General features: G+C 45.2%; 1 protein-coding gene across 1 annotated transcript; it reads right to left on the bottom strand.

Moving 5' to 3' along the window:
- Positions 1 to 1,450: 1,450 nt before the first annotated feature.
- prr36b (proline rich 36b) lies at positions 1,451 to 22,816 on the bottom strand. The gene is given in 7 exon segments (XM_089019632.1): positions 1,451 to 2,910; positions 2,913 to 3,662; positions 7,030 to 10,563; positions 10,748 to 10,959; positions 15,772 to 15,850; positions 16,936 to 17,608; positions 22,625 to 22,816. Coding segments are annotated over 6 exon segments (5,373 nt in total). The 5' UTR covers positions 17,540 to 17,608; positions 22,625 to 22,816; the 3' UTR covers positions 1,451 to 2,716.
- Between the last annotated feature and the right edge of the window lie 368 nt (positions 22,817 to 23,184).

Here is a 23,184-nt window from a genome sequence, read left to right as displayed (position 1 = left end):
CAGAAAGCAAAGAGGCAAACGGAACACCGGAAGTGGCAAATAATCACATCATATTTTCCCCATTGTGGGACGAATAAAGGATTTCCGATTCTGATAATTAATTTTCAGTATAAACCTCACATTAAGACACGAAACATGCCAAGAAAAAAAAAACCGGGAAATCGAGGCAATGAAGGCCGTATAATTTAAATAAAACATGAATGACAAACGAATGTTGGTTGTACTTCATCGCTCGTTGGAGCTGGAATGATTTTAGTAAAATTTAAAACGACTAAATAAGCATATGTAGCAGCTTTCAGCAACATTGTCTTAGATTTCACAGTATATTTTGTGTTACCCGCACTGAAATAGATCTATAAAACTAGAGCGAAATATTGTGTATTTCTGATGGCAGATGTAGGAACTCCTGACAAAAAATATTGTATCACTTAAGATACTTGCTGTATAAATTGTTCAATTACGTAGAAAACTACCAGTATATTTTTTTTGTACATGCTGCCTTTAAAAGTCATTAAGTAGTATTGATCAAACTCCTCATTTAGCAGTCCCACATTAAAAAACATTGAACACACACAACACATTACATCGATACTGCATCAAGTGTACTACAATACTGTAATTATGATTTTGCATATGCGGATTGTTCTATCCAGCCTTTAGGTAGCGCTGCTGTTTTTTTCATTATATATGATCAGGTTAAAGCCTTCAAGACATTAAAATGTGTGTTAAATGTCTTCACGCCGCTCTCTGTGATAGAAAAAAAAATAAGTTCAAGATAAATATCTATTTTTAAATATATACCTCCATTTGTGTGACCTTTAACCTGTAAAATTAAATAGAATAGTTATATCAAATATCCTGTCACCTTCATACGGCAATGCAAGGTCAAGGCAAAATAACGTAAAATTTCCCAAATAGACATGGTGAAAAAAATGTTGTCATTTGGGTTTTACAGCTTGGAATATCGGTCACATTAACAGTGGAAAAAAAGTTTGGAAATATTTGATCGGTAACAAAAGCATAGCTTTTAAACAGGGGTGTGTCCATTTTTTTTACACCGACTATCGTAATGTATTGCAGCTATATTACGAATAATAAATCATGATCTAACCTATACACACGGTGAAATGGGACGGCATACATAAAAAAAACATCTGAGCATAATCGCTGAAAAGGTTTCATCAGCTGTCATCTGTATTTCTTTGAAGGTGTCGGACTTTTCGCTCCTCATCCAAAAAGCTTCGTCAGCTAACTAAAATTGTGCTGGTAGCTCTGGCCCTATATATATATATATATATATATATATATATATATATATATATATATATATATATATATATATATATATATATATATATATATATAGCAATGAACTACTCCACCAGCACAATTTTAGTTGGCTGACAAAGCTTTTCAGATGAGGAGCGAAACATCCAACACCTTCAAAGAAGTAACGATGACGTCTGAAGAAACCTTTTCATCGATGGACCACTCCTGTATAACTGAGAGCTTACACAGACCATGAGAGCATAATGTCCTTATGGGGGAAAAAAAAAAGATTGCCGCATCCTCGCCAGCTGGCTAGCCAAAACATCGCATTGTCCCAACCCAAATAAAGCCTTCTTCCCTCAACATGACATCACCGGTAACCTCGGCGACTCCCTGAATGCTGGCCGACCCAGGAAATGAGGCGACAGCTTTGGAATTTGCGAGGGATGACAACAACTGCACCCCCGACGCCCAACCGGCACCCTCGCAAGCTCTTTCCAGTCGCCTCCCCTGAACGACAGGACAAGGAAGGCCTTCAGTCCTCCATGACTGATGGCCGCGTGAAATCCGCGTTGTCCAATGAAGTCGCAGCAACATTCAGTGACTGCACGCTGTTGAGTGCACCCAAAGCCTTTTCGGACTGGAAATAATCCCATTTGATCGACACAAGGTTCTGTTTCATCGCAGTTTCACAGAGTTTTTGGTGGTCCACAACAAACATCGATAAACACGACGAACACTTACCTGTCCAGATATTTCTACTTACATAATAAAGTAAAACAAAAGTGCAATTTGTCATCGCGGAAGAAGCGTCAGTAGGACCACTCACACACAGACACTGGAGGAGTGGCGTCCCCATACCGCATCATCGTAAACACAGCGAGGAAGCACGCTCTGGACCGACTTAACAGGCCTGGATATGGGTAGTTTGGATATCCATCAAAAAGCCCTCCACAGTCAAAAATGAAAGGGGGCGTCATAGAAATCCTTGCGGTCACATGACCGATGATGACTTTCAACGTTCAGGATGCGTCGACGACGGCATAACGGAGAAAGAGTTCAATGAGGTCGGTTCTAAGACTTTGCACTCTGCCTGTGACTAACTGAAATCAGTCGACCCGAGTTGGTTGTCGACCTCCATGCTTAGTTTGGAGTTTGCAGACCTGCTATTCTTCGTTTTGTCGCTAGTTTTATTCTTGGTGTAGTTTTACTGTCACCCACTAGATGGCGATACACTATTTGGTTGGACAATATCGTAATTAAAAAAAAAAAAGTTAAACACAGAAATATTTTATTTCAGGTCCACCTCGATTCTCCTGACTTTGACTCTGTACACCTCGTGGATTGTAAGAAGATGGTCCCAAATCTTACCGCTGAACATACCAATGACTAGAGTGCAAAAGAGCAAACATGTCTTTTGTCTTACACGTCCTTGGTTGTTGGGTGACTAGTGTTGGGTCTCCACCTCCACCACGGTCCAGTCTCCCGGTGAGGAAGCCCCCTGGTCGTCCGGCGAGTAGCTACTGACCGATCTGACGGTAGCAGCGGGAGGACTGAACTGCCTCAGTAGGTTGGGCCACTGGCTGCTGTCCAGGCGATTCAAGGTCCCCCCTGACCCCACGGGTAAGAGGAGCAGAGGGGACAGGCTCCGTTTCCAGACAACATCAGCGTTTGGGTGATCAGCTGCTGAATGACGTCTATCTTTTGATTCCACCCCGATTCCTGCGGAGGCATCGGACACAGCTGTCTCTGGTGGTCTCGCGTCGCCCTCCTCCCTTGCGCGTTCCCGTTCTGCTCAAGTCTGGCGTCGTCGTCGTCCTCGTCGCTGGTTTCCATGGCTTCATAGATGGTGCACAGACCCGAAGATGGCGAGAGGGTGACTCCGGTCGGACTCCTTCTCAGCTGCTGCTGCTGTTGGATCTGCTTCTGCTGCGTGCGGTACTGCTGCTCCAGTTCCAGTTGCCACTGCAGGACTTGCCTGCGCTGGCGGTGCTCTTGCTGCTGCTGTTGAAGCTGCAGCTGAAGAAGTTCCCTCCGCTGCTTCTCCAACTGCTTCTGCTGCTCAAGCCGCAGCCTCTCCTCCTCCAACCACTGCCTCTTCTGCCTCTCTTGTTCCTGGCGATGCTGCATTTCCCGAAGCTTCTCCTGGCGCTGCTGCAGCCTCCGCAATTGCTCGCCACGCAAAGCGCACGCGGCATCGTTGCCGGTTAAAGGATGTTCGATTTGGACCAACTGGGCCGCCACGGTTGGGTCGATGGGCCTCCTGTTGCCCGGAACCAGCGCCAGGTAGTGACCGTTGGCTATGGGAACGGCGGTGGAATGGTTGCGGTTGCGGCGGTCTTCCAGGGAGCATGAAAGCAGCCAGTCGTCCGCATCCTCTGTCTTCTTGTCTCCTGTGAGACATTCAGTGTCACTTTCTGCATCCGTCAGATGCATGCAGAAATTGAACGGGTGGCACAAAGGCAAGGACAATGGGGGGCGTGGGTTCAAGAGAAATCTGACGGGGAGAAGGTGCAACTCAAGGGAAAGTGACATTCAGGATTATGGTTTCACTGCCTGCCTGTCTGCATAGCAGCAGATATGAACGACCCGTTCATTGAAAAAGCATTTCCGTGTTGATTAGCGTCTTTGTGCTTTTAGCATACTGTTTTATTATACACCGCGGAAAAAAAATAAGATGAAACGGTAGCAACCAAGACCGCGCAGGTAAAACAACATATCCTAGAAGAAATTGCACAAATATTTGCAAGGCATTTCGGCGTTTGAGATGGCTCGACGGCAGGGGCGACTGCATCTGTATGATAACGTGGGCAACCAATGGAAATGCTTGCGCTTGACTCCCTTTTTTGTTATCACATGCAGCAGCGGTCATTCGCTGCACACGCTATGCAATACAAAAAAAAGATATACGGGGACTCTTCTCAGAGTTAAAATTGCACTGGGAAAATTGAAATTAGCCAACAATGTACAGTCAGTGTATTTAAAAAAGGCACTGCGGTACAACCAGATGGCTGCAGTTTAGCGACTTTGATAGTCTCCCTGATTTGTTTACTGTGAATTGGCAATGTCCTCACTGTGACACTAATAACGGTTAATCTAATGCAATCAAAAATAAAACTCATAAATAGAACTGAGGTTTGACAACTTTGGTAAAACCGGATGGCTACAGTTTGCCGACTGCTGTGTAGGCCTGTTATAGCCTCCCTGATTTGTTTTCACACCTGGTTTACTGTGAATTGTGAATGTCCTCACTGCTAGACTAATAAAGGTTAATGTCATTTAATCTAATCAGTCATAATGGAACTGAGGTATGACTAGTACAGGACATGGGTACAGGAGACAGAAGACGCATGCTCTATGTGAGTTTTAGACATGGCTCTGTAACGTCAGGACGGGAGTGTGCAAGGGATGGGAAAAGGCAAGAATGGGGACAGTAACATTCAGAGGCATCCCAGTGGCTTGCGCCAGGACGGGACATTTCTTGGGGTGGGCTGACGGTTCAAAAACCTGAAGACCTGTGAAGATTTGGATTCTTTTCATTTCTGGTCTTATGGGACAAACTGAAAATTTGGGTGAGGTCTGAATGTGATGTTGGGCGTTGACGGTTCAATGTCGAAAAGGCACAAGCATGCTGGAGGGCACAAGGGGTAGGTAACCTTCTGACAAAATTCCATTCGGCATCACTTCCTGTTTACCGGTGACTCCCATGGGAAGGAAGAGGCGGTGCCATGGGGATAATAAACGTGCTGATAAACAAATATACGGTGGTTGAAACACGAGGGTCATAATTTGCTGGAAGACAGAGATAAAAAATAAATAAAAATAAGAAACAGGAACAATGCCTTGCAAGGATGTTTTAATGGAATTTTGAAAGACAACCTAGTGTGAACTATTCATTTACGGAGGGACCGAGAGCAGAATTCCTTTAAGGGACAACCGACACCTCCGGACAGGTTGCGTCCATAATGTGTAAAATCACTTCAAATTACTTCTACTCAGCGTATTTTACAAAGATTCCACCGCATATAGCTACATTTTACATTTTAAGACTCACGCTGAATATTCATGAAGTCTTGTTTTTGCGTTGTTGACGACGCCCCAAGTGACGGTACATTTGGAACGCCCCTGACCGAGAAAGTGACACTAAAATGCATTTTGGGTACTTTTTTTCATCTGAAAACACTGTGTTGATTGCGAAATTAGAATGAAAACTGCATAAATAACGTAATGGTGAATCGTGTGGCAGCCAAATGCGGTAACACGAATAAAGACGGTGTAAGTTGACACAAATTCCCAGCGGACAAATCAGCCCATTTCATATAATGGACAAAACGCAGCCTGTGCGCCATCTTGTGCATTTTCTGGGCGCTACATCAGAGTCCAGATCTTCACCGGTTTCATCGCTTGCAGATGCCTCAAATTGATACGGAAGGACTTCTTCAATCGATTGCAAACATTTATGCTTTCCTCTTCAGAACTATTTGAATCATTTTCATAACTGGATGAGTAACAAGAAAGCATCTTCTCCGAATCTGAACTCTCTGAAGCCATTGTTTTGATTCTGGAGCAGGGCAGTTTGTGAAGGAGTATCCTGGCGTGACGTCACGAACAAGGGGGCGGGACTTTCTGAATCTCCCCAGTTTCAAGCTCATTTGTAGCAGTTTTGGGAAACTTTAAGTCATTTTTATTGGTGTTTTGCATTTGACTAAAAATATCAGTCTGTGTGTTTTGGGTATTCTAGATGCTATAAAACGTTTTTTCTGATGTCAGTTGGGAAACAAAAAAATGGTGTCGGTTGTCCTTTAAATGGCATCAGAGAGTACACAGTCCTTTTTGCTAGGTAAACATGCAATATATCATTGGAAGAGTTAACTAAGCGTCCACTACGGGTTGTGAAAGCCGCAAGAGAGATGAGGAGCAATCGGCGGTCAAATTGCAAACAACAGACCAGTTAGCCTTTTCGGCGACGCAACAGGAGTGCTTGCAAGCTGCTTTTTGCCATCTCGCCACTGGAAATCGAAAGCCGGAAATACTGTCAGAAACTTGCACGTTTTACACTTTAGCCATCTACGCAAACAAAAGAATCGGACACGATTAAAAAGTTCGCCTTCATCAACGGCAATCTAAGACTCCCGTACTTAGTTAGAAGTTAGAAGCGTAAATAACTAGCCTCAATTTGGACGGAACTAAAACCGACTTGTTCAACAGCGATGCTGTACGGAACTATCACTACGGCGCTGCTGAACGCTGAGGGTATGTACACAAAAAACGGGAGGTTCGGGTTAGACAAACAAATAAACAATAACAAAAATAACCAAATAAAAAAAATAAAACAGTGACATTTGATAGGTAAAAACAGTAGGATAAATACAGTCCCATTGTGTTCCTTCTGTGTTGTTGTTTTTTTTTTTTTTCGTTTAAAAGTTCAGTCACATTGGATCGATCCGTCCGTACCCTTCACCGAACTTCAAAAAGAACATTCTACAAGAAAGTGATCTTAGTTCTTGTTCATCGGCTAAGTAGAAGCTGTAGACTTACAGTAAAAGCGCGGCCATAACAGTGAAGGAGCCTTCATTTCAAAATCTACAGTCAACGTTTTCACCTTCTTGGTCATCAATTTCCTAAGATCTTGCTCTCCTTTTCGTTTTCTTCTAAGCTAGCTAACACAAGTGGAGAGAAGACAGACACTAGGTAAGGGGTGGAGGGTTGCAGGGAAAAGGTGCATTCCGGGTGGATACTTGCGAGGGGCTTATACGTTACCTTCCAGATAATCAGTCTTATCACAAATGGTCGAGTAGTAGGATGGCTGGTTGTCATCTTTATTGGTCGATTCGGACCCGGGGTGGAGACTTGCCTCCAATGGATCCACCTTCTCAAAGTGCTGGGTGGTCGAATCCCCCCCGAGCATGTAGTGGCGGTCATCAGAACCGGGCTGCTTATCTTCTGGAAAACTCAAGGGCATCAAGTTCACGGGTGGACCCAGGAGGTCCTCGGCCTGGGCAGCGGCGGCGGCAGAAGGTGGCAAGGTCAGCTCCTTGATAAGTGATGGGTCCTTGGCTTCCTCCGGTAGCTGCTCCTCATTTTCCAGTGAGAAGATGCCGGGACTCTTTCCGCAGCTCTCGGCCATGGAGTGGGCGTTGGAGTTGGAGGTGGTGCAGTCAAAGCCATATGAGGCCACGGAATTGGCGGACTGGGGAGTGGTCCCGCCTTCGTCCTCCTCAACGTCTCCTGCCGGTGTTTCGCCAGCTTCCTCCAGAGCGGGCATATCGCATGTCGGAGTGGGACTTTCAAATGCGGCATTTTCATTCATTGCCACGGGCGCATCAGCTTCGTTCATCTGCATCTCCCCCTCCGTGTCACTAGCCTCGTCCACAGAGGTGGTAGGTGAAGAGGGGGCAGATGCCGGAGCCGTTGGAGGTCCCGTTCCCAGGAGCTCATCAGCCGGCAGAGTCTCGGCCTCTTCTTCTTCTCCGTCGCCTTTCTCCAGGTGAATACCCAGATCCTGCTCCACGTCAGGTTGGAGGGACGCAGGAACCGGAGTATGTTGTTTGTCTGAGCGGGATTCCACCCCCGAACTGCTGTCATAGTCCCGTAGTTCTTCTGGCGTGCTCGTCTCGCTGCCGCTGTGGGCGGCCAGTGCTGTACCACTCAGATTGCTGGACTGGGCCAGGTCCACAGCGGCGGCGGCAAGGATATTTGGGTTATCTTCAGGGACGGAAGGGTCCAACTCATGGAAGGACCGCTGTGGCTCAAAGTGCTGCCCCGAGAGAGGAGCCAAGAAAGGGGAGCCGCTGTCCAAACCAGTTTGGGCGGGGGACTGCATTGGGCTTTCAGATTCTCCCGCGCCGTGATCTGAGATCGGGCTGGGGGTGGAGACAGAGCGCAACGAAGCCGGCTGAGGTTGAGCCCAGGTATCAGAAAAAGGGTTGGTCTGACCCCAGGAAGTGGTCGGAGGGATCATGGACGGGCAATGTCCGCGATTGAGGTTGTCTAAAAGCGCCTCCTCGTTAAAGTCGTCGTCGTCGTCTTCTGGATTCTCACAGCTTTCCGTGACTCCGTCGCTGTGCATTTCTACATCTTCATCCTCTTCGTCTTCATCTTGTTCTCGCTGCTGGAACCCGTGATGATGTTCCTCCGTTCTCTCAGAACTTAAATCCATGTCATCCACACGTTCGTCCTCTTCATCGTCTTCTTCATTGGCCATGGTTTCCACATTGGGAGAACCCATGAAGTTAGCATCACCTTCAGAGCCACGGAGGCTTGAGTCAATCATGGCATCCGAGCTCTGAGTACCTTCCAAGATGGCGGTGTGCTGGGTGCTGCTGAAGTCGGAAATGCCCTGCTGTCGGCTGCTGGTGCAACTGCTGACATCCTCCGAGTCCATTCCAGACAGCAAGTCATCGCAGTGCCAGCCGGTAGAAGCGCCGAAAGCCGAAGGTCTGATGTGGAACTCCTCAGAGGGTTGAGACGTGCTCATATCAGTGATGATGGAGGAGTGATGATGGCCCAATCTCCTCTGCTCCTCATCTTCTTCATCTTCATCATCCTCATCTTCATTTATTTCTTCATCCGCCTTCTCCACTGCTACTTCCTTTTCATGAGGCGACAGCATGTGCCCGGAAATAAAATCCTCAGCGGTTGAGGCACTTAAAAATTGAGGCTGCGCCGTCGCACAGAATGTCTCTGTGGAAGGAGCAACGGAAGTCATTTGATTCTCTTCTTCATCTTCTTCTCTTTCTTCCTCATCTCTCCGTGTCTCCCATTCCTTGCCCTGGTCATTGCACTCCTCCGTCGAGAAGTTCATCATACTGTGAGACGGCTGGGGATCAATATCATATGGCTCCACCGTCTGGGTCCTGTTCCAAGGCTCCGGTGGGATTTGCATGTTCAGGACATCAGAGGGGTCCTGAAATTCTCGGACTTGAGAAACAGGAACTGGTGGAGAACAGGGTGGAGACATGACTGTCGTTCCGAGGGAAGGAACCGAGTCACTCGCAGACTGTTCAAATCTGAAAGGGTCAGATTGTGCTGGCTGTTGAAAATTGGAAGCTGGCTCATGACTTAATCCGGCTCCCAGGTGAGGCGCCTCAGTGGGCTGACAGACAGTTTCATCAGACACTTTGGATGCATGAATCAGAGGTTGCTCTTCCACGGGCTCTGGTGTTAACTCCCGGAGAGGCTCAGGTTCTGATTCGAGAAGGGATTCAATGCTTGATTCACGTACTGGTTCTGGTGGGAAATCCTGTACGACTTTAGCTGGTTCTGGTACAATTTCTTGTTGAATTTCTGGTGTTAGTGCACGCCCTAGTACTGGTGATGGCTCTTGAGAGGCATCTGAAGTTATTTCTTCTAGAGGTTCGGGACTCAAATCTTGTTCGGGTTCTGGAGTGAGATCTCGGGGGGGCTGTGGTGTGGTCTGGAGAACATGTTCTGGTGTAGGTTCTCTAACAGCAGCCGGTGTAAGTTCTTCCATTGGTTCTGATGACCATTCTCTGAGAGGTTCCGGTGATTGTTCTTGGTGGGGTTCTGGTGTTTGTTCTTGTATAGGCTCTGGTGTAGGTGCTCGTGTAAATTCTAGTGTAGGTTGTGGTACGAGCTCTGGTGTTTGTTCTCGAACAGGATCTGGTGTAGGTTCTCGTCTAAATTCTGGTGTGGGTTCTCTGATATACTCTGGTGTTGGTTTGGGCTGTGGTGATGGCTCTCTCATGGGTTCTGGTGCAGTTTCTCGTGTGGGTTCCTGCCTTGGTTCTGCACGTTCTGGCGATGGCTCCGCAGCAGGTTCTGAAATGAATCCTTGTACCGATGGGATCGGAGGAGGCATTTGCTCTGCGGTTACGCCATAAGATTCCACCAAGGTCCCTTCTGCAAGAGATTGGGGCTCATTTGAGCAGACAATGGAAGCTGCCGCACTAGCTATTGCTGCAGCAGCAGCAACGGCAGCAGCAATTTCCCCTCTAGTTTCAGCAGGTTCTTCTGCTTTGGGTCCACGTTTCACGGGTGTTGGGGTGCTGCTGCCTATAGTCTTCTTAGCGCTAGTATTCTTGTTTGCCACGGTTTTGGACAATGATGTCTTTACGATATCCTTGGACGGCGTGGACTTATTCTCTTGTGTTTTGGAACGGGTTGGTGCCTTTGTATCTGCAACTTTACTTCCAGATGACTTTTTGGCTAAACTGTCTGATTTCAAAGCTGGTTTAGGCGCCTCAGATCTTGTTGATTTCAGAGTTGCAGTGGGTCGGCCGAGTGGAGAGTCTGCAGACTTTTTGACTGCTGCGATGGCGGTTTTGGTAACATCTAGTGGGGAAACAAACAAATATTGTTTAATGTCAGGGAAATAACACAACAAAGACGGAAAAAAACAATCCACCCTTTTTCCTCGCTGACTATTTTGTACCGGGCCATGAACTGCCGACACCTATCAGAGCTGACTCCTAATTTAGTGGTACTCTGAAATCCATGAAAGGGGAAGCAGTTTTACCTTTTTTTGCAGCGGTTATGTTTCGAGATGTTTGAGAAGCAGGGGTTCTGACAGCAGAGGGAGTAGATGAGGCTGATTTGGTCGCAACACTGTTGGCGGAGGTTTTCGGGGTGGCTGGTTTGGATGTGGCCGCGGCGCTCTTTGTCGTGATGGTTGAGGATGGTCGAGTTGAGCCTGTGGTCGGACGGGATGCGGTCGTGCCAGTTGGGGGTCTGCAGGGGAAAAAAAAAAAAATTTTGAAATATGGAGGGAGCATACGTCTGGGGTCAGAAGTATCTGTAGGCGGTAAGTGAATGTGAACAGTGACGAAAGACTTGAAAAAGGAAAGTGCAATCCCAGAAAAGAACAATGTCAAACTTTCCACCTCTGAAGTGGTGGATAGACCATAATTAATTTGATTAGATTAGTGTTGATTTAGCAGGCGACCGCAAAATGACCTTATCCGACACAGATGTGGCATCAGCCCAAATCCTTGTGTAAGCAGTTTAAAGAAATTGATCTTAACCCGGAAACTACTCCCTGCGGGGCTTACGGAAGTAAATAAACCTCCTTGTCTCCTTTTCAACTCAGTTCATCGATGCTCACATAGGCATTTCTTCTTGCCCAACTGCAAACAACTTTAGCGAGGAACCATTAAGTGGGACAGGAAGCGAATGTACGATGTACCCCAGAGAGGCATCTACCCCCCACACCCTACCCCTCGGTTTCTGGACTGGATATTTATCCCATGTTGAAGTGACACGTGAGGCAGCGTGCATCGGCCTGCATGCTAGGCTCGCCTGCCTGGCTCTGGAGCTGATTGTGTGTCAGGTCTGAGGAAAGTAACCTACATGGAATCGCCCTGACAAGGCAATGGTGTGCCGTCTTCAGGGTATGTGTTTCACAAACCGCCAGTTTCTAAATTAAGACTCCAGTTAGCACCGACAGAAAGAGAACAGTGGGGGGAAAAAAAGAAGATAGCTGGAGCCACGTTAATCTTTAATCGTGAAAGGATTAAAAAATGAATAAATAAAAATGGAAAAGCGTATGTCTCACCGACGAGCACTCTGGTGAATGAGTAAGTACCGTGTACAGACCACAGTCTGGAACAAAATTTTGGAGACATGGAATAACACCAGAATCAAGAAATTTTAAAGCGGATTTTAACGCTAAATCATTCCGACAACGTGCGATGACTGACTCAATGATTTAAATTCCATAAAATGTGTTTGGATTTTAACCCATTCACTGCCAGACATGTGCAAAACTGTCCACTCCAGTGCCAGGGTTTTTGTTATTGTCACTCGAATTCCAGGACCCACAGAATATTGAGTTTTAGGACTACAAAAATTTCTTTCATTTCTTTCATCAGAAAAAAACGAGTTAATTCCTAAATTATATGGGTGTAGAGTTATCAGAGCTTGAATCCAAAATACAATGCAATAACAACAACAATAATAATACATTGTATTTATAAGCGCCTTTGAAAGTCAATACATACATATTGGGAAAAAAATTGCCAGAGGCCATGGCCAGTGTTTTATGGCACCCAAGTATAAAAACAAAACCCGAACATATTCGGGAATGCGCTCTACGTCATATTTTCAATTTCCAAATAAATTCGTGAATGGCAGTGGATGAGTTAAATGCAATACGTTAGCCATGCCGTTCACGTTTTATTTGGGAAAATCCCAAATCGGATCCTAAGGGGGGGGGGGGGGGATACAGAATACAGAATTAAAAGACATTGGTGCTCGAATGAAGTCATTGATTAGCAATAATAAATACATCAATAATTTCGTGGCTGGATAATGGATTTCTGCAGGCAGACTATTCAAGGCCAGCGCTCATGATTAACGGGCCCATCAAAGGAAAAGGGATCATCTGAAATGGCAACGGCCACTTTCGAGAATGCCGGAGAAGCACTGAAAGAGAAATAAGAGCGAGCGTGTGGAGGGGGAGGGATATTACTCTGATTACGTTATCTCCCTTCCTTGTTCCGACGAATGAAATGGAACAAAATCCGGGACAGTGTGCAAGACCAAAATCGGTTTCTAAGACGTTTCTCAATCTTTGAAAACTGGCATAATCTTTGCAAACAGAGCTCCCGTTGATCATTTCATTATTTTGGGCATCCATTTCATCTTGTGATCGCGCTTGCTTTTAGCTGTATGACACGGAAAGGCTAATTTGGGCCTGAAATCAGGTCGCTCAGATTCTGTGTGAAATCCAAAACACAAATAGTAAAAAATAAATACAGTGATACCTTAGCTTACAAACTTCATTGGTTCCCAGCGAGTGTGTATTTTAAACATTAATTTCCCATAGGAAACCATTAAAATGAGAATAATCGGAATAATGTATTCAGATTTCGAAGGTTTGCTTTATTGAATAAAGTAAACGTATGATTTAAAAAAAAAATAATCGTTTTTTTTTTCCCTTTTCTTCTTGAAAAAGTTGTCGGCCACCTGGGCGGAGACGTTTTGTAAGTTGTACGCCCGACGTACAAGTTGCATGCCCCAGGCGTAGGGGCAAACGTTATTTCAGACACTGATATTTTTAAATACATAAATAAAGCACTAGATATATCAAGGCGGGATCTTCACCCCAAAGCGGAAACATGGGGACAAGATGCAATCATGCGAACGAGGGCGCTTATTGGGGGGCGGGGTTTGATTGTCAAATGATTCTGGCCTTCCAAATGAGATCATGACTGTTGTTTTCCCCTCCGCTTTCACTTCTCCGCAGGTGTCCTGACCAAACAATGGCGACGGGTTCTTAAAACTCGGTCACGCCGCTGGCCACGCTGGTAAACAGTAACGGAGGCCGCCGTTAACCAGTTTGGATGGACAAAGACGAAAACGAAGACGGTTGTTATTATTCAACAAGATGTCCTTAAAGTTGTTGTTGTTGTTGTGATGCGTTGCCCTCTTGTTGGCCCAACAGCATTTGGTTAATCGCAAAGCTAAGCTAATCTCCTGCCAGGGCTATTAGGCTTGAGACAATCTCACGGGGTTTGGGTCAATGAGTTCATGGTCAGATGTAAGTAAGAACTGGACTTGGATTTCTCCGTGAGGAGTGGGGCAAAAAAAAAAAAAAAAAAAAAAATACAGTCAAAGTTCGGTTTCCCAAGGTCTCCGTTCTCGACCAATTCAGTTTTCGAGCAAAAAAGTTTTTTATGACTTTGTTTACAACTGAAAATGGGTTCTCGAGCAAACCCTGCGCACCTGAACGCACCACTTGACTCCACTCCGCTTCCTTATACGTCACTTGCCGGTGTCGCGTTTAATGGACAGTTAGGACGGCAGGAAAATAAAAATCATTGGCACCGTCATCCTACCCTCAGGGACTTGCACAACAACAATCGAAACAAGGGCACGGAAAAAAATCCTACTGGACCCTCCGCACCCTGCCCATCACGTCTTCCTTTTTGAGCAGGCGTGTTTGTAATGTTCAATCATGATAAAATATTTTTTTTTAAAAAAGAGTAGACATTGGAAAGGAAAATGTTTAGGTTTTTGACCAAATGGGTTTTCGAACAGCTTTCTAACACGGATTATGGTTGAAAACTCAGGTCAAGGTCAAGTCAAAGTTAGCTTTATTGTCAAATAAATATTTTGCTGCAGTGAGGGACTCGGTAGGATGCATCTTTTTAGGTCACCCTCCCGAAAAAGGAGGGTGTAAAAGTGATTGACAATTTTGTCAGACCGGTACAGGTTTGCTTGCAACCAAATGGTGGACATCTTGGAACACAAAGCCATAAATGGACTAAAAATTGACAGAAATAGCTGAAACTCTGGTGAATGGTCTTCCATACACTGAATAATGTGTGGTTGTAATTTGAAATAAATAGCTTTTTAATCAAAGCCAAAATTGAAATTTTCATGGGGACGCCACTTTTTGGGTCACCATGTATATGGAAAACCTTTGGGAAAAAAACACATTTCATTGGGTGTGTGCCTTATTCTGCGGTGCACCTTATACACGGGAAAATACATGACCAAAAGCAGGGCAAAAGGTTCCTGTTTTCTCGTCTTGGTCATGAGAAGGACTTCCCCTCCCCCTTTCGACTCCCAGTGATGACCACACTCCCTCATTTGCTAATAAGCTCTGCGGTTGCCCCTCAAAGCAAACGCCGCCTTGCGCAGTCACGGGGGCCGCACCCAAAGCACGACCCGGGTGATTTATGGACCCGTAAAGTGACGCCGAGTAAGCTGACGACCGCACACGTTGACTGTCGGACCGTGACATCAGCGGCAATTTGTTAGATCACAAGGAGGCCACCGTTGAATTGGCTGCAAACATTAACTACCCCCACAGGGACCATCGAGGAAAGAAAAAAAAGACCCCGACGAATAAGCGCAGAGACGCCCGAGTGGATGGGAGGGAAATAAAAGCACAAGTAAAAATTCACCTTATGACCGAAATACAAATCTGGCCAGTTGCCCGTTTCAGCCTGAAATAAAGATAAAGGAGGCAACGCCCTTGTTGTGTCCTTGAATGTCCTACAAGGCTCCTATTTTTTCTCTTCAATCCACTCCAAAATGTATTTGGTCACAACGCTACGTTCTTATGCAACTTTAGTCCAGTCAGGCGGCAGGAAGAGCTCACCCGCACATACCGAATATATATATATATATATATATATATATATATATATATATATATATATATATATATATATATATATATATATATATATATATATATACACATACAGAAACACACACACACAAATCATCGTTAAGCTATGAGCGTATCTATTCGCTAGCTAAATGCTATCTATTCACTCGCTATTAGCTATCTATTCGCTAACTAGCTATCTTGCTATCTGTTTGCGTTATTTCCGGGTTGAGTGAACGCAGGCGCGTGTGGCTGCCGCTGCTCACCCACGGAAAAACTTATCCTGTGACTGTAAAAGTGACCTTGAGAGTTTTGAAAGTGCTTAGAAATGAAATGTATTATTATTATTATTATTATTATTATTATTATTTTCCACCTTTTTCCATCACCGTTAGCTGGCATTCACGTCACGTCATACCGACCTGGTCTTGGAAAGTGGAGGCTTATCGGTCTTGGGTGCCGTGGTGGATTTTGTGGAAGTTGCTGCGGCAGGCTTCGGAGCTGGAGAACAAGAAAGGGGAAGGTGACAACAGAGGCGAGATGATGAGGACGATGAAGAACAATGTACGGTACAGTACGCCATGTAGGTCAGATGCATTTCTTTTCATCGGTCGTCAGGATTAAGGGCAAACGCAGTGGTCGCTCTTGCATGTGTAATTTGTGTACTGACTCCATTTCATGTGTGTGAATGTAGCGCATTTTCCGTTTGTAGTTCATTCAGCCCAAAAAGAAACAAAATGGCCTCCTAGCTGGCGTGTACAGTGATACCGCAGTTTACGAACTTTTCCTCTTACGAACTTTAAATTCGCGAGAGTATAATCTTGGCATACAAACTAGCTTTCGGGAAACACACGGAGCACCACAATGGCTGGCAGACTGGTTTTCAACACCCACTTTGAGTGCACTCAGCGCAGACATGGTTTGTTATAGAGTGGATACTTTTGCGTTTTTTGGACCGAAAAAAGCCCCCCCCCCACCCACGGGCCAGTGTTAAGAAGGAGATCATTGAAAAACACCAACGAGGTGTGCGTTTGTGTGACTTAGCCTCCCAGTAGCAGTATGCTAAGTCGACCATTGCTACCTGTGGCTAAGTGTGTTTCTGTCTTGTCTAAGCAACGGTCTCAGGCAATAGAAGAGGTTGAAAAGCTTCTGTTGATTTGGATTAACGAAAAGCAGCTAGCAGGGGACCGTGTGAGTGAGGGTATTATGGTCGAGAAAGCACGGCAACTTCACTCGGATATCATCAGGAGGAAACTACATCAACGACCATCATAAAGGTCATTAAAATGACTTTATTATACAGTAGTTTATTTCTTTAATTACAATACAATAGCACATTTATTATACATAAAAAAGGTATATTGTGTGTAGTTTTAAGCCTTATTTAGTAGAAATTTTTGTTTTATGGGGACCTGGAAATGGATTATTCTCCTTTTTTAATGGTTTCTTATGGGAAAGAAATGTTTGGCAGACGAACTTTTCGCCTTACACACACTTCCTGGGAACTAATTAAGTTTGTAAGCTGAGGTATGACTGTATTTTAGATCTTAACGTTAAATGCTGTCATTTGTGAGATTTTGACCAACCTGCAGGCTTTTTCGTCGCTGTGGTCGTGCTGGTTTTAAGACCGTTCGCCATTGCGGATGTCGTCTTCTTCATTGCCGACGCGGCTCCCACGGCGGACTTTGCCGTTTGAGTGGCAGGCGATGCCATTTTTCTTTCGGTTACTTTAACAGCATTCCGAGGGGCCGTGACACCGGTTGTTGGTTTTTTCAGCAGCGCGGTGGTCTTTTTCTCAAGGGCGGGTGTGGTTTTCTTCGTCACACCGTTGCTTTGGGGCTTGGACAAACCGTTGGATAGGCGGTTGGAAGTCGTGCCGGGCCGCGAGCCAGATGTGGTTTTTGTCACGTTGGTTGTGGTGGTGGGTTTTGTTTTCTGCACCGTTTTGTTCACGGTCTTGGCTTTGGGGTCCCCCGAGATTTTATTACTGATCTTAGCCGACGGGGATTCCTTGGCTTTTTGTGGCTGCGGAGGGACCGCATCTTTGGGCTCCCGGGCCGCTTCCTCCGCGGCTCCGTCGGGTTCCTGACTGGGATGCTGCCCCGTCGCCGGGGAGAACTCATTGACCGGATTAGATTCTAAAGTTTCCATTGGCTCCGGTGCTGCTGTGATAACCCCATCTGGTTTCATGTCCTCTACTAGAGAAGTGGTCTGTCCAGGTCTAATCGGATTGCCCAAGATCTGGACGCGGGGCTCAGTCTGCAGAGACAATGACAAAAAAAACAAAACAAAAAAAAAACACGGTTAGCTTAAAAACAGCAATACCAGATGACCTTTAATAGCAGAAGAAGCATCTTTCGCGCACTCGTACTCTGTAACGCACGCCTTCTTCGCTAAGAGTTGCCAATTTCTCACCAACAATTCACAATTTATGTACGCCAATAACGCCCGTCTTGACAAAACGATGTGGTAGGAAAAGTCTTCGGGAAACCGAAGTGGGCCAATAAATACAAGTCACACGACCAACTGAGGACAAGAGAAAGGATGCGAAGCATATGAGGGCACCATAAAGGGCAACCATCTGTGCTAAAAGCTGTCGTATGCCGTTAGCATCCGTATGACGACTGTTTCTCGTGGACTTTCATTAGCGCGCTTGCCGCTGGGTTGAGAGAACGGAAGAGGAGGCCAGTTGGAGGAAGATGTTTGGCCTGGGGGAGCATGGGAATAAAGAGGCGGGTGGGAAAGAGAAGCTAAAAAAACGAAACGTGAAAAAAATAAAGAAAAAAAGAGCTCACAACGGGATGCTATTTGTTCGCCTAACTCTAAAATCCAGACGTGTTTCATCATCCTTTTTTCCACTGACCTAAACTGGCGTGGCTCAAAGTCACTGTCCTATTTCTGGAAGGCATCACATCATCATCATCCGGTTGCCTTAAACATTTATCGCCGTCCTTCTTTATGCCCCTCCCACACCTCCACTCTTACTCATGTTTGACATTAATTACCGTGTAATTAGCAAACTAAAGTAGCAAAACGTTGACAATTCGTCCCCTCCCCAATGTCCCACCTACCACCACCACAACCATCCATTTTGTTTGTGCACAGATGGCCGGAGCAGCTGAGCGAGGTCAGAAAGCGAAGACGGCAGACCAAAACAAAGCAAATACATAAATAAAATGAAGGCCAACCAGAACATGCAAAGTCATCTACGCTTCAATCACGACCTGAGAAATTGACAAACGCTTCCAACGGCACCGAAAGAAAAGTCCTTCCAGATTTGAATAGAACTCGAATTCAACCATAAGAATGAACATTTATATGCCATAGCCCACAGGTGTCAAAGTCAAGGTCCCGGGGCCCAAATCTGGCCCGCCACATCATTTTATTCGGCCCGCAAAAAGCAAATCAAACATGGCAAATTTCACGAAACTTGCTAAAATATTGCCTTTTCTCACAAGCAAGAATTCTACTCTTAACTGTTGCTTGTTCTAATACAGCACAGGTGTTAAAGTCAAGGCCCCGGGGGCCAAATCTGGCCCGCCACATCATTTTATTCGGCCCGCAAAAAGCAAATCAAACTTATGGAATGCCATGATGCTTGCTAAAGTCCAAAACAAATTTTCAAATTGTTCCATGTAAAACAAAATAACAGTCATTATTTTTGATTTCAGATTTGAAAAGTAGTTATTCGTCAATTTGTTGAGCGCTTTATATATCATATGTGGAAGGGATGAAACATTCGAATGGCTTCTTCAGATTCATAACGGCCCCCGAGAGGAAACCGTAACTACAAAGTGGCAAAAAAAAAAAAGACTTTGACACCCTTGCTTTCGGGTATTGTTGTTTGTTTTGTATTTTTAGGCGCGTAATGTTTACTTATGTCGTCATGATTGCACTTTGTCTGCCTCAGCCTCCGCCGAAGCTAATCATGAGCGAGGTGAGATCATCCTTCTCACAATCAGCCCTTCCTAATACCCGCGCTAGGTCATCAACAAAACGTGTGTGTGTGTGTGTGTGTGTGTGTGTGAGGGTGTGTGTGTGTGTATACGACAAGCATTGTCAATAACTGGAAGTCATCCAGCTCTGCTTAGGGACCGAAGCTTTTCTGGATGTCTAGACATAAACATGCAGTTGTTGAATAATCAGTTTGGCTCAGACATATTTCAACACAGAGGAATCACTATCACTCGGTTTGCATTGGGTGCCCTAAATTTCAATTTAACTCATTAACTGCCAGACCATGTGCAAAAAAAAAATTGACCACTCCAGTGCCAGGGTTTTTGTCATTGTCACTCAAATTGCAGGACCTATAGACTATTGAATTTTAGGACTACCGTATTTATTCGAGTATAACGCGAAAAATTTTAGATCTAAAAACACAACTCAGTTTGGGTGCGCGTTATAAACGAGTCCTTCCAGGAGGGGGCAGCATTTCCATAGGTATTCTCCATATTCTTGTCCAACCTTCAGCTTAAAGTGTCCTTCAGTTTCCATTCTTGGAAAGACCCGGATCACGCTCATTCCTTTTTTTTTTTGATTGTTGATTACCATTTCTTTGGCTACGCTTCATTTCCTTTCCTCGCCCACAGATTCTCTTCTTTCATCAGAACAAAATAGTTAATTCCCAAGTTCTACAGGTCTGGAGTTATCAGAGTTTGAAATGGGGGCGGCTGTACAAAATACGTACAATGCAATACATACATATTGGTGGTTTATATAGTGCTTTTACAACGGCCGAAGCTGCAACAAAGCGCTAACATGGAAAAAAGGGGAAATGCTGCCCCTTGTGGAAGGGAAAATAAACATTGCCAGAGGTCTGACCAGTGTTTTACCGGAACCCCAGCAAGAAAAAACAAAACGAGTTAAGTCGGAATTTCGAGTTAAAAGTCGGAATTTCGAGTTTAAAAAGTCTGAATTCTGAGTTAAAAATGTCTGAATTCTGAGTTAAATGTGTGTGCGTTACTTCCGAGTTGAGTCCTGAATAAATTCGGGAATGGGAGTTGATGAGTTAAAAATCTATTTTTTGGGGGGGTGAGCGAGCGTGACGTCCATTTTTTTACCCGACCGCATCTGCGCTTCAACCTTTGAGGGTTCTTAAAGTTGAGAGATGCTCGCTTGAAGGGGGAAAAAGGGACAAAATCAAAGCGCTTGCCTCACTTTGTCCAATCGGCCATCCATGGCTAAGTCTGAATTGTGCGAGTAGAAATTCAAAGCTGCATTCACAGCGCACAACTGTGTACACACACACACACACACACACACAAATGCATTCTGTGAGCCGCCTTCTATCCTCGGGGCCTACTCCAAATAGTAATCAAAGAAAGGGATTGTGGGAAGGAAGAAGAAGCAATGGTGGGGGTGGCGTCGGCAAGATGGCGGAAGATGCCAAAGAGAGGACGCGATGTGGCTCATGCAGCTTTTTCCTCAAAAGTCGACGCAAGCTAGCTCCAATGCCATCTATTTGCTGTCTATTAGCTATCTAACTAACTAGCTAGCTAGCTATTTTCTGTCTATTAGCTATCAGACTAATTAGCGGGTTATCTAGCTAGCTAGCCATTCACTATCTGTTTTGCTAGCTAGCGATTCTGTCTAGCTAGATATCTAGAGAGCTAGATATTAACTAGCTATTAGATAGCTAGCTTCCGGGTTGAGTGAACGCTGGCGCGTGTGGCTGCCGCTGCTCACCCACAGAAAAAGACATATCCTGTGAGTGTAAAGTGACCTTGAGCGTTTTGAAAGGCGCTTAGAAATGAAATGTATTATTATTATTATTATCTATTTGTTTTTTTATATCCACTATGAAAGCTTGATTTAATTATTTTGGACAATGACCCAATCAAAAAAGGTGCCATCAATAAGATTATGTGAATAAGAAGTGAAAAATGTATGGTGAGGTCTGATTTTGGGGTCGCAGGGTCGGGGGGGGGCATGTTTAATGAGCATTTGGTGACCTATGACCCTGTAATTGATGTGTTTTGATCTCTCCAGCAGTAAACACAAGATTCTCAGCTGCAGCGTTTCATCTCTGACCTGTTCACCAAGAATCGCCGGTCATGTGACACAACAATGGCTGCATTTGTAAAGCAAAGTCGTAGCAAAACGTCTGGGGGGCAAATGCAATATTTACACACTGTCATAATACAGCACGTATCAAATCACTTGCGAAATTGACACCACATTTGCACTTTTGTTGACACTTCCATCAGGAAAATGAATATTGCTGTCACGTTTCACTTTGCGACCAACGGATGGCACTGTAGGGCCCCGCCTGCAGCTGCACAGGTGTTGCTCGTTTTAATCAGCGGCCGTTAAAAAGACTCCTAATGCGACCGTTCAGTGTCGGGTCATTGTTTTTTTTTTTCAATCTGTCAGGTTTTGGTTTTGTTTGCTACTTTGGACCTTTTTGTCCTGATAATTTCGGGACTTGAGATTTTGTTCCTTCCGACTTTATTGAATACAATTTCTCAAACACACACTGCACCTCCCTCCTGCCTGCTTTTTTGGGGGGTCTGTGTAGTAAAAAGTGCAGATTTTCCGAAGTACCCATCACAAATCTATCGTTTAGCAATTATTGAAAATATTGTCAAAAACATCATCACGACGTCAAATCTTTTTGAAGCTATGCAGCCCCATTCCTAATTTCCACAGCATATGAATGATTGATTGTGGGTTTGCTCAGAGCAACAACAAAAAAATGGAAACGGGCCAATAGCCTGATTCAAGAGGCCTCCAATCGGTTTGTGAGTACACTGCTTCTTTACAAGGAAAGTCATTCGTCTTTGAGGGTGTAGGGGGGTTGCAACAAAGTCGGCTTCAGCCCCTTGCAGAAAAGGGGGAGGGTAAATGTCAGAATCGAGACGCCACATCCTGGCATGGGGCCGGAGATTGTCCATTCAATTGCCACCAAAACACAATAGCGGACGCAGTCGACGACTTATCATAAACTGGTCAGGGGCATTATGCGTCAAGAATTTGACAACAATCGGACCCCACCCCCCCAAAAAAAAACAGAAGACCAAAAAGCATTCAAGATACTGAGCCGCCTGCATCAACGGAACATTTATCAGAGCATAAACAGACTCCAAACACCCCCGACTTGAGGCCAAGAAACTGCCTCTGTCTCTCACACAGATTCCAAACAAAGTAGACTGCCCTGAATCATCAGTAGGAGGGCTAAGAGAGCAGAGAACTTGATGATTTTTGGGGGGTTTTCATGACATGACATCATGAATTACACCCAAAACTCTACATCCCAAAATTGAAATACACACTGACCTTGTACAGACTGTCGGGTTCTGAAGATAACACGGTTTCAAGTCTACTCCCGGAATTGTCACTTCTCAATGGCGCAAAAGTGATCAAAAACAAACGCTTTCACAGTCTGGGATTGTGCGCAGACGTTCACTAAGCTCAAAAACATCGCTGTCACGACCAACGAGTAGCGTTGCGTCTCCTTGTTGACTTCAAATGTCTGAGAGAGAGCAGCAGGTTGCGTGACAGGCACCTGGATGACAGATACGGTCTCAGTGATTAGAAAGGCTGGCGCTAATCCTCGGGATTCACCCGGACTTTCACTCTCAAGATTTTTAAACGCCCTTGGATGCTTTCAATGAGGTGAGATGTAGCGTGGAGGCTAACCACGTGTTAGCCTCAGATCTACACATTTGGAAGATATGATAGATAGTTGCGAACTCGCCCTGGTCCAGATACGCCACCTGGCACAGAACTGCCACATGGCCCAGAAACGCCACTTAGCGCAGAAAGATCACCTGGCCTCGGACTGCCACGTGGCCCAGAACCGCCAACTGGCCCAGAACTGCCAACTGGCCCAGAAA

Source organism: Hippocampus bargibanti, linkage group LG17 (genome assembly GCF_051943395.1).
Source record: "Hippocampus bargibanti isolate YZ-2025 linkage group LG17, ASM5194339v1, whole genome shotgun sequence".
In the NCBI taxonomy this organism is placed as follows: Eukaryota; Metazoa; Chordata; class Actinopteri; order Syngnathiformes; family Syngnathidae; genus Hippocampus; species Hippocampus bargibanti.
Note: the sequence above shows the minus strand (reverse complement) of the source record. Positions and strands in the feature narration are given on the sequence as shown.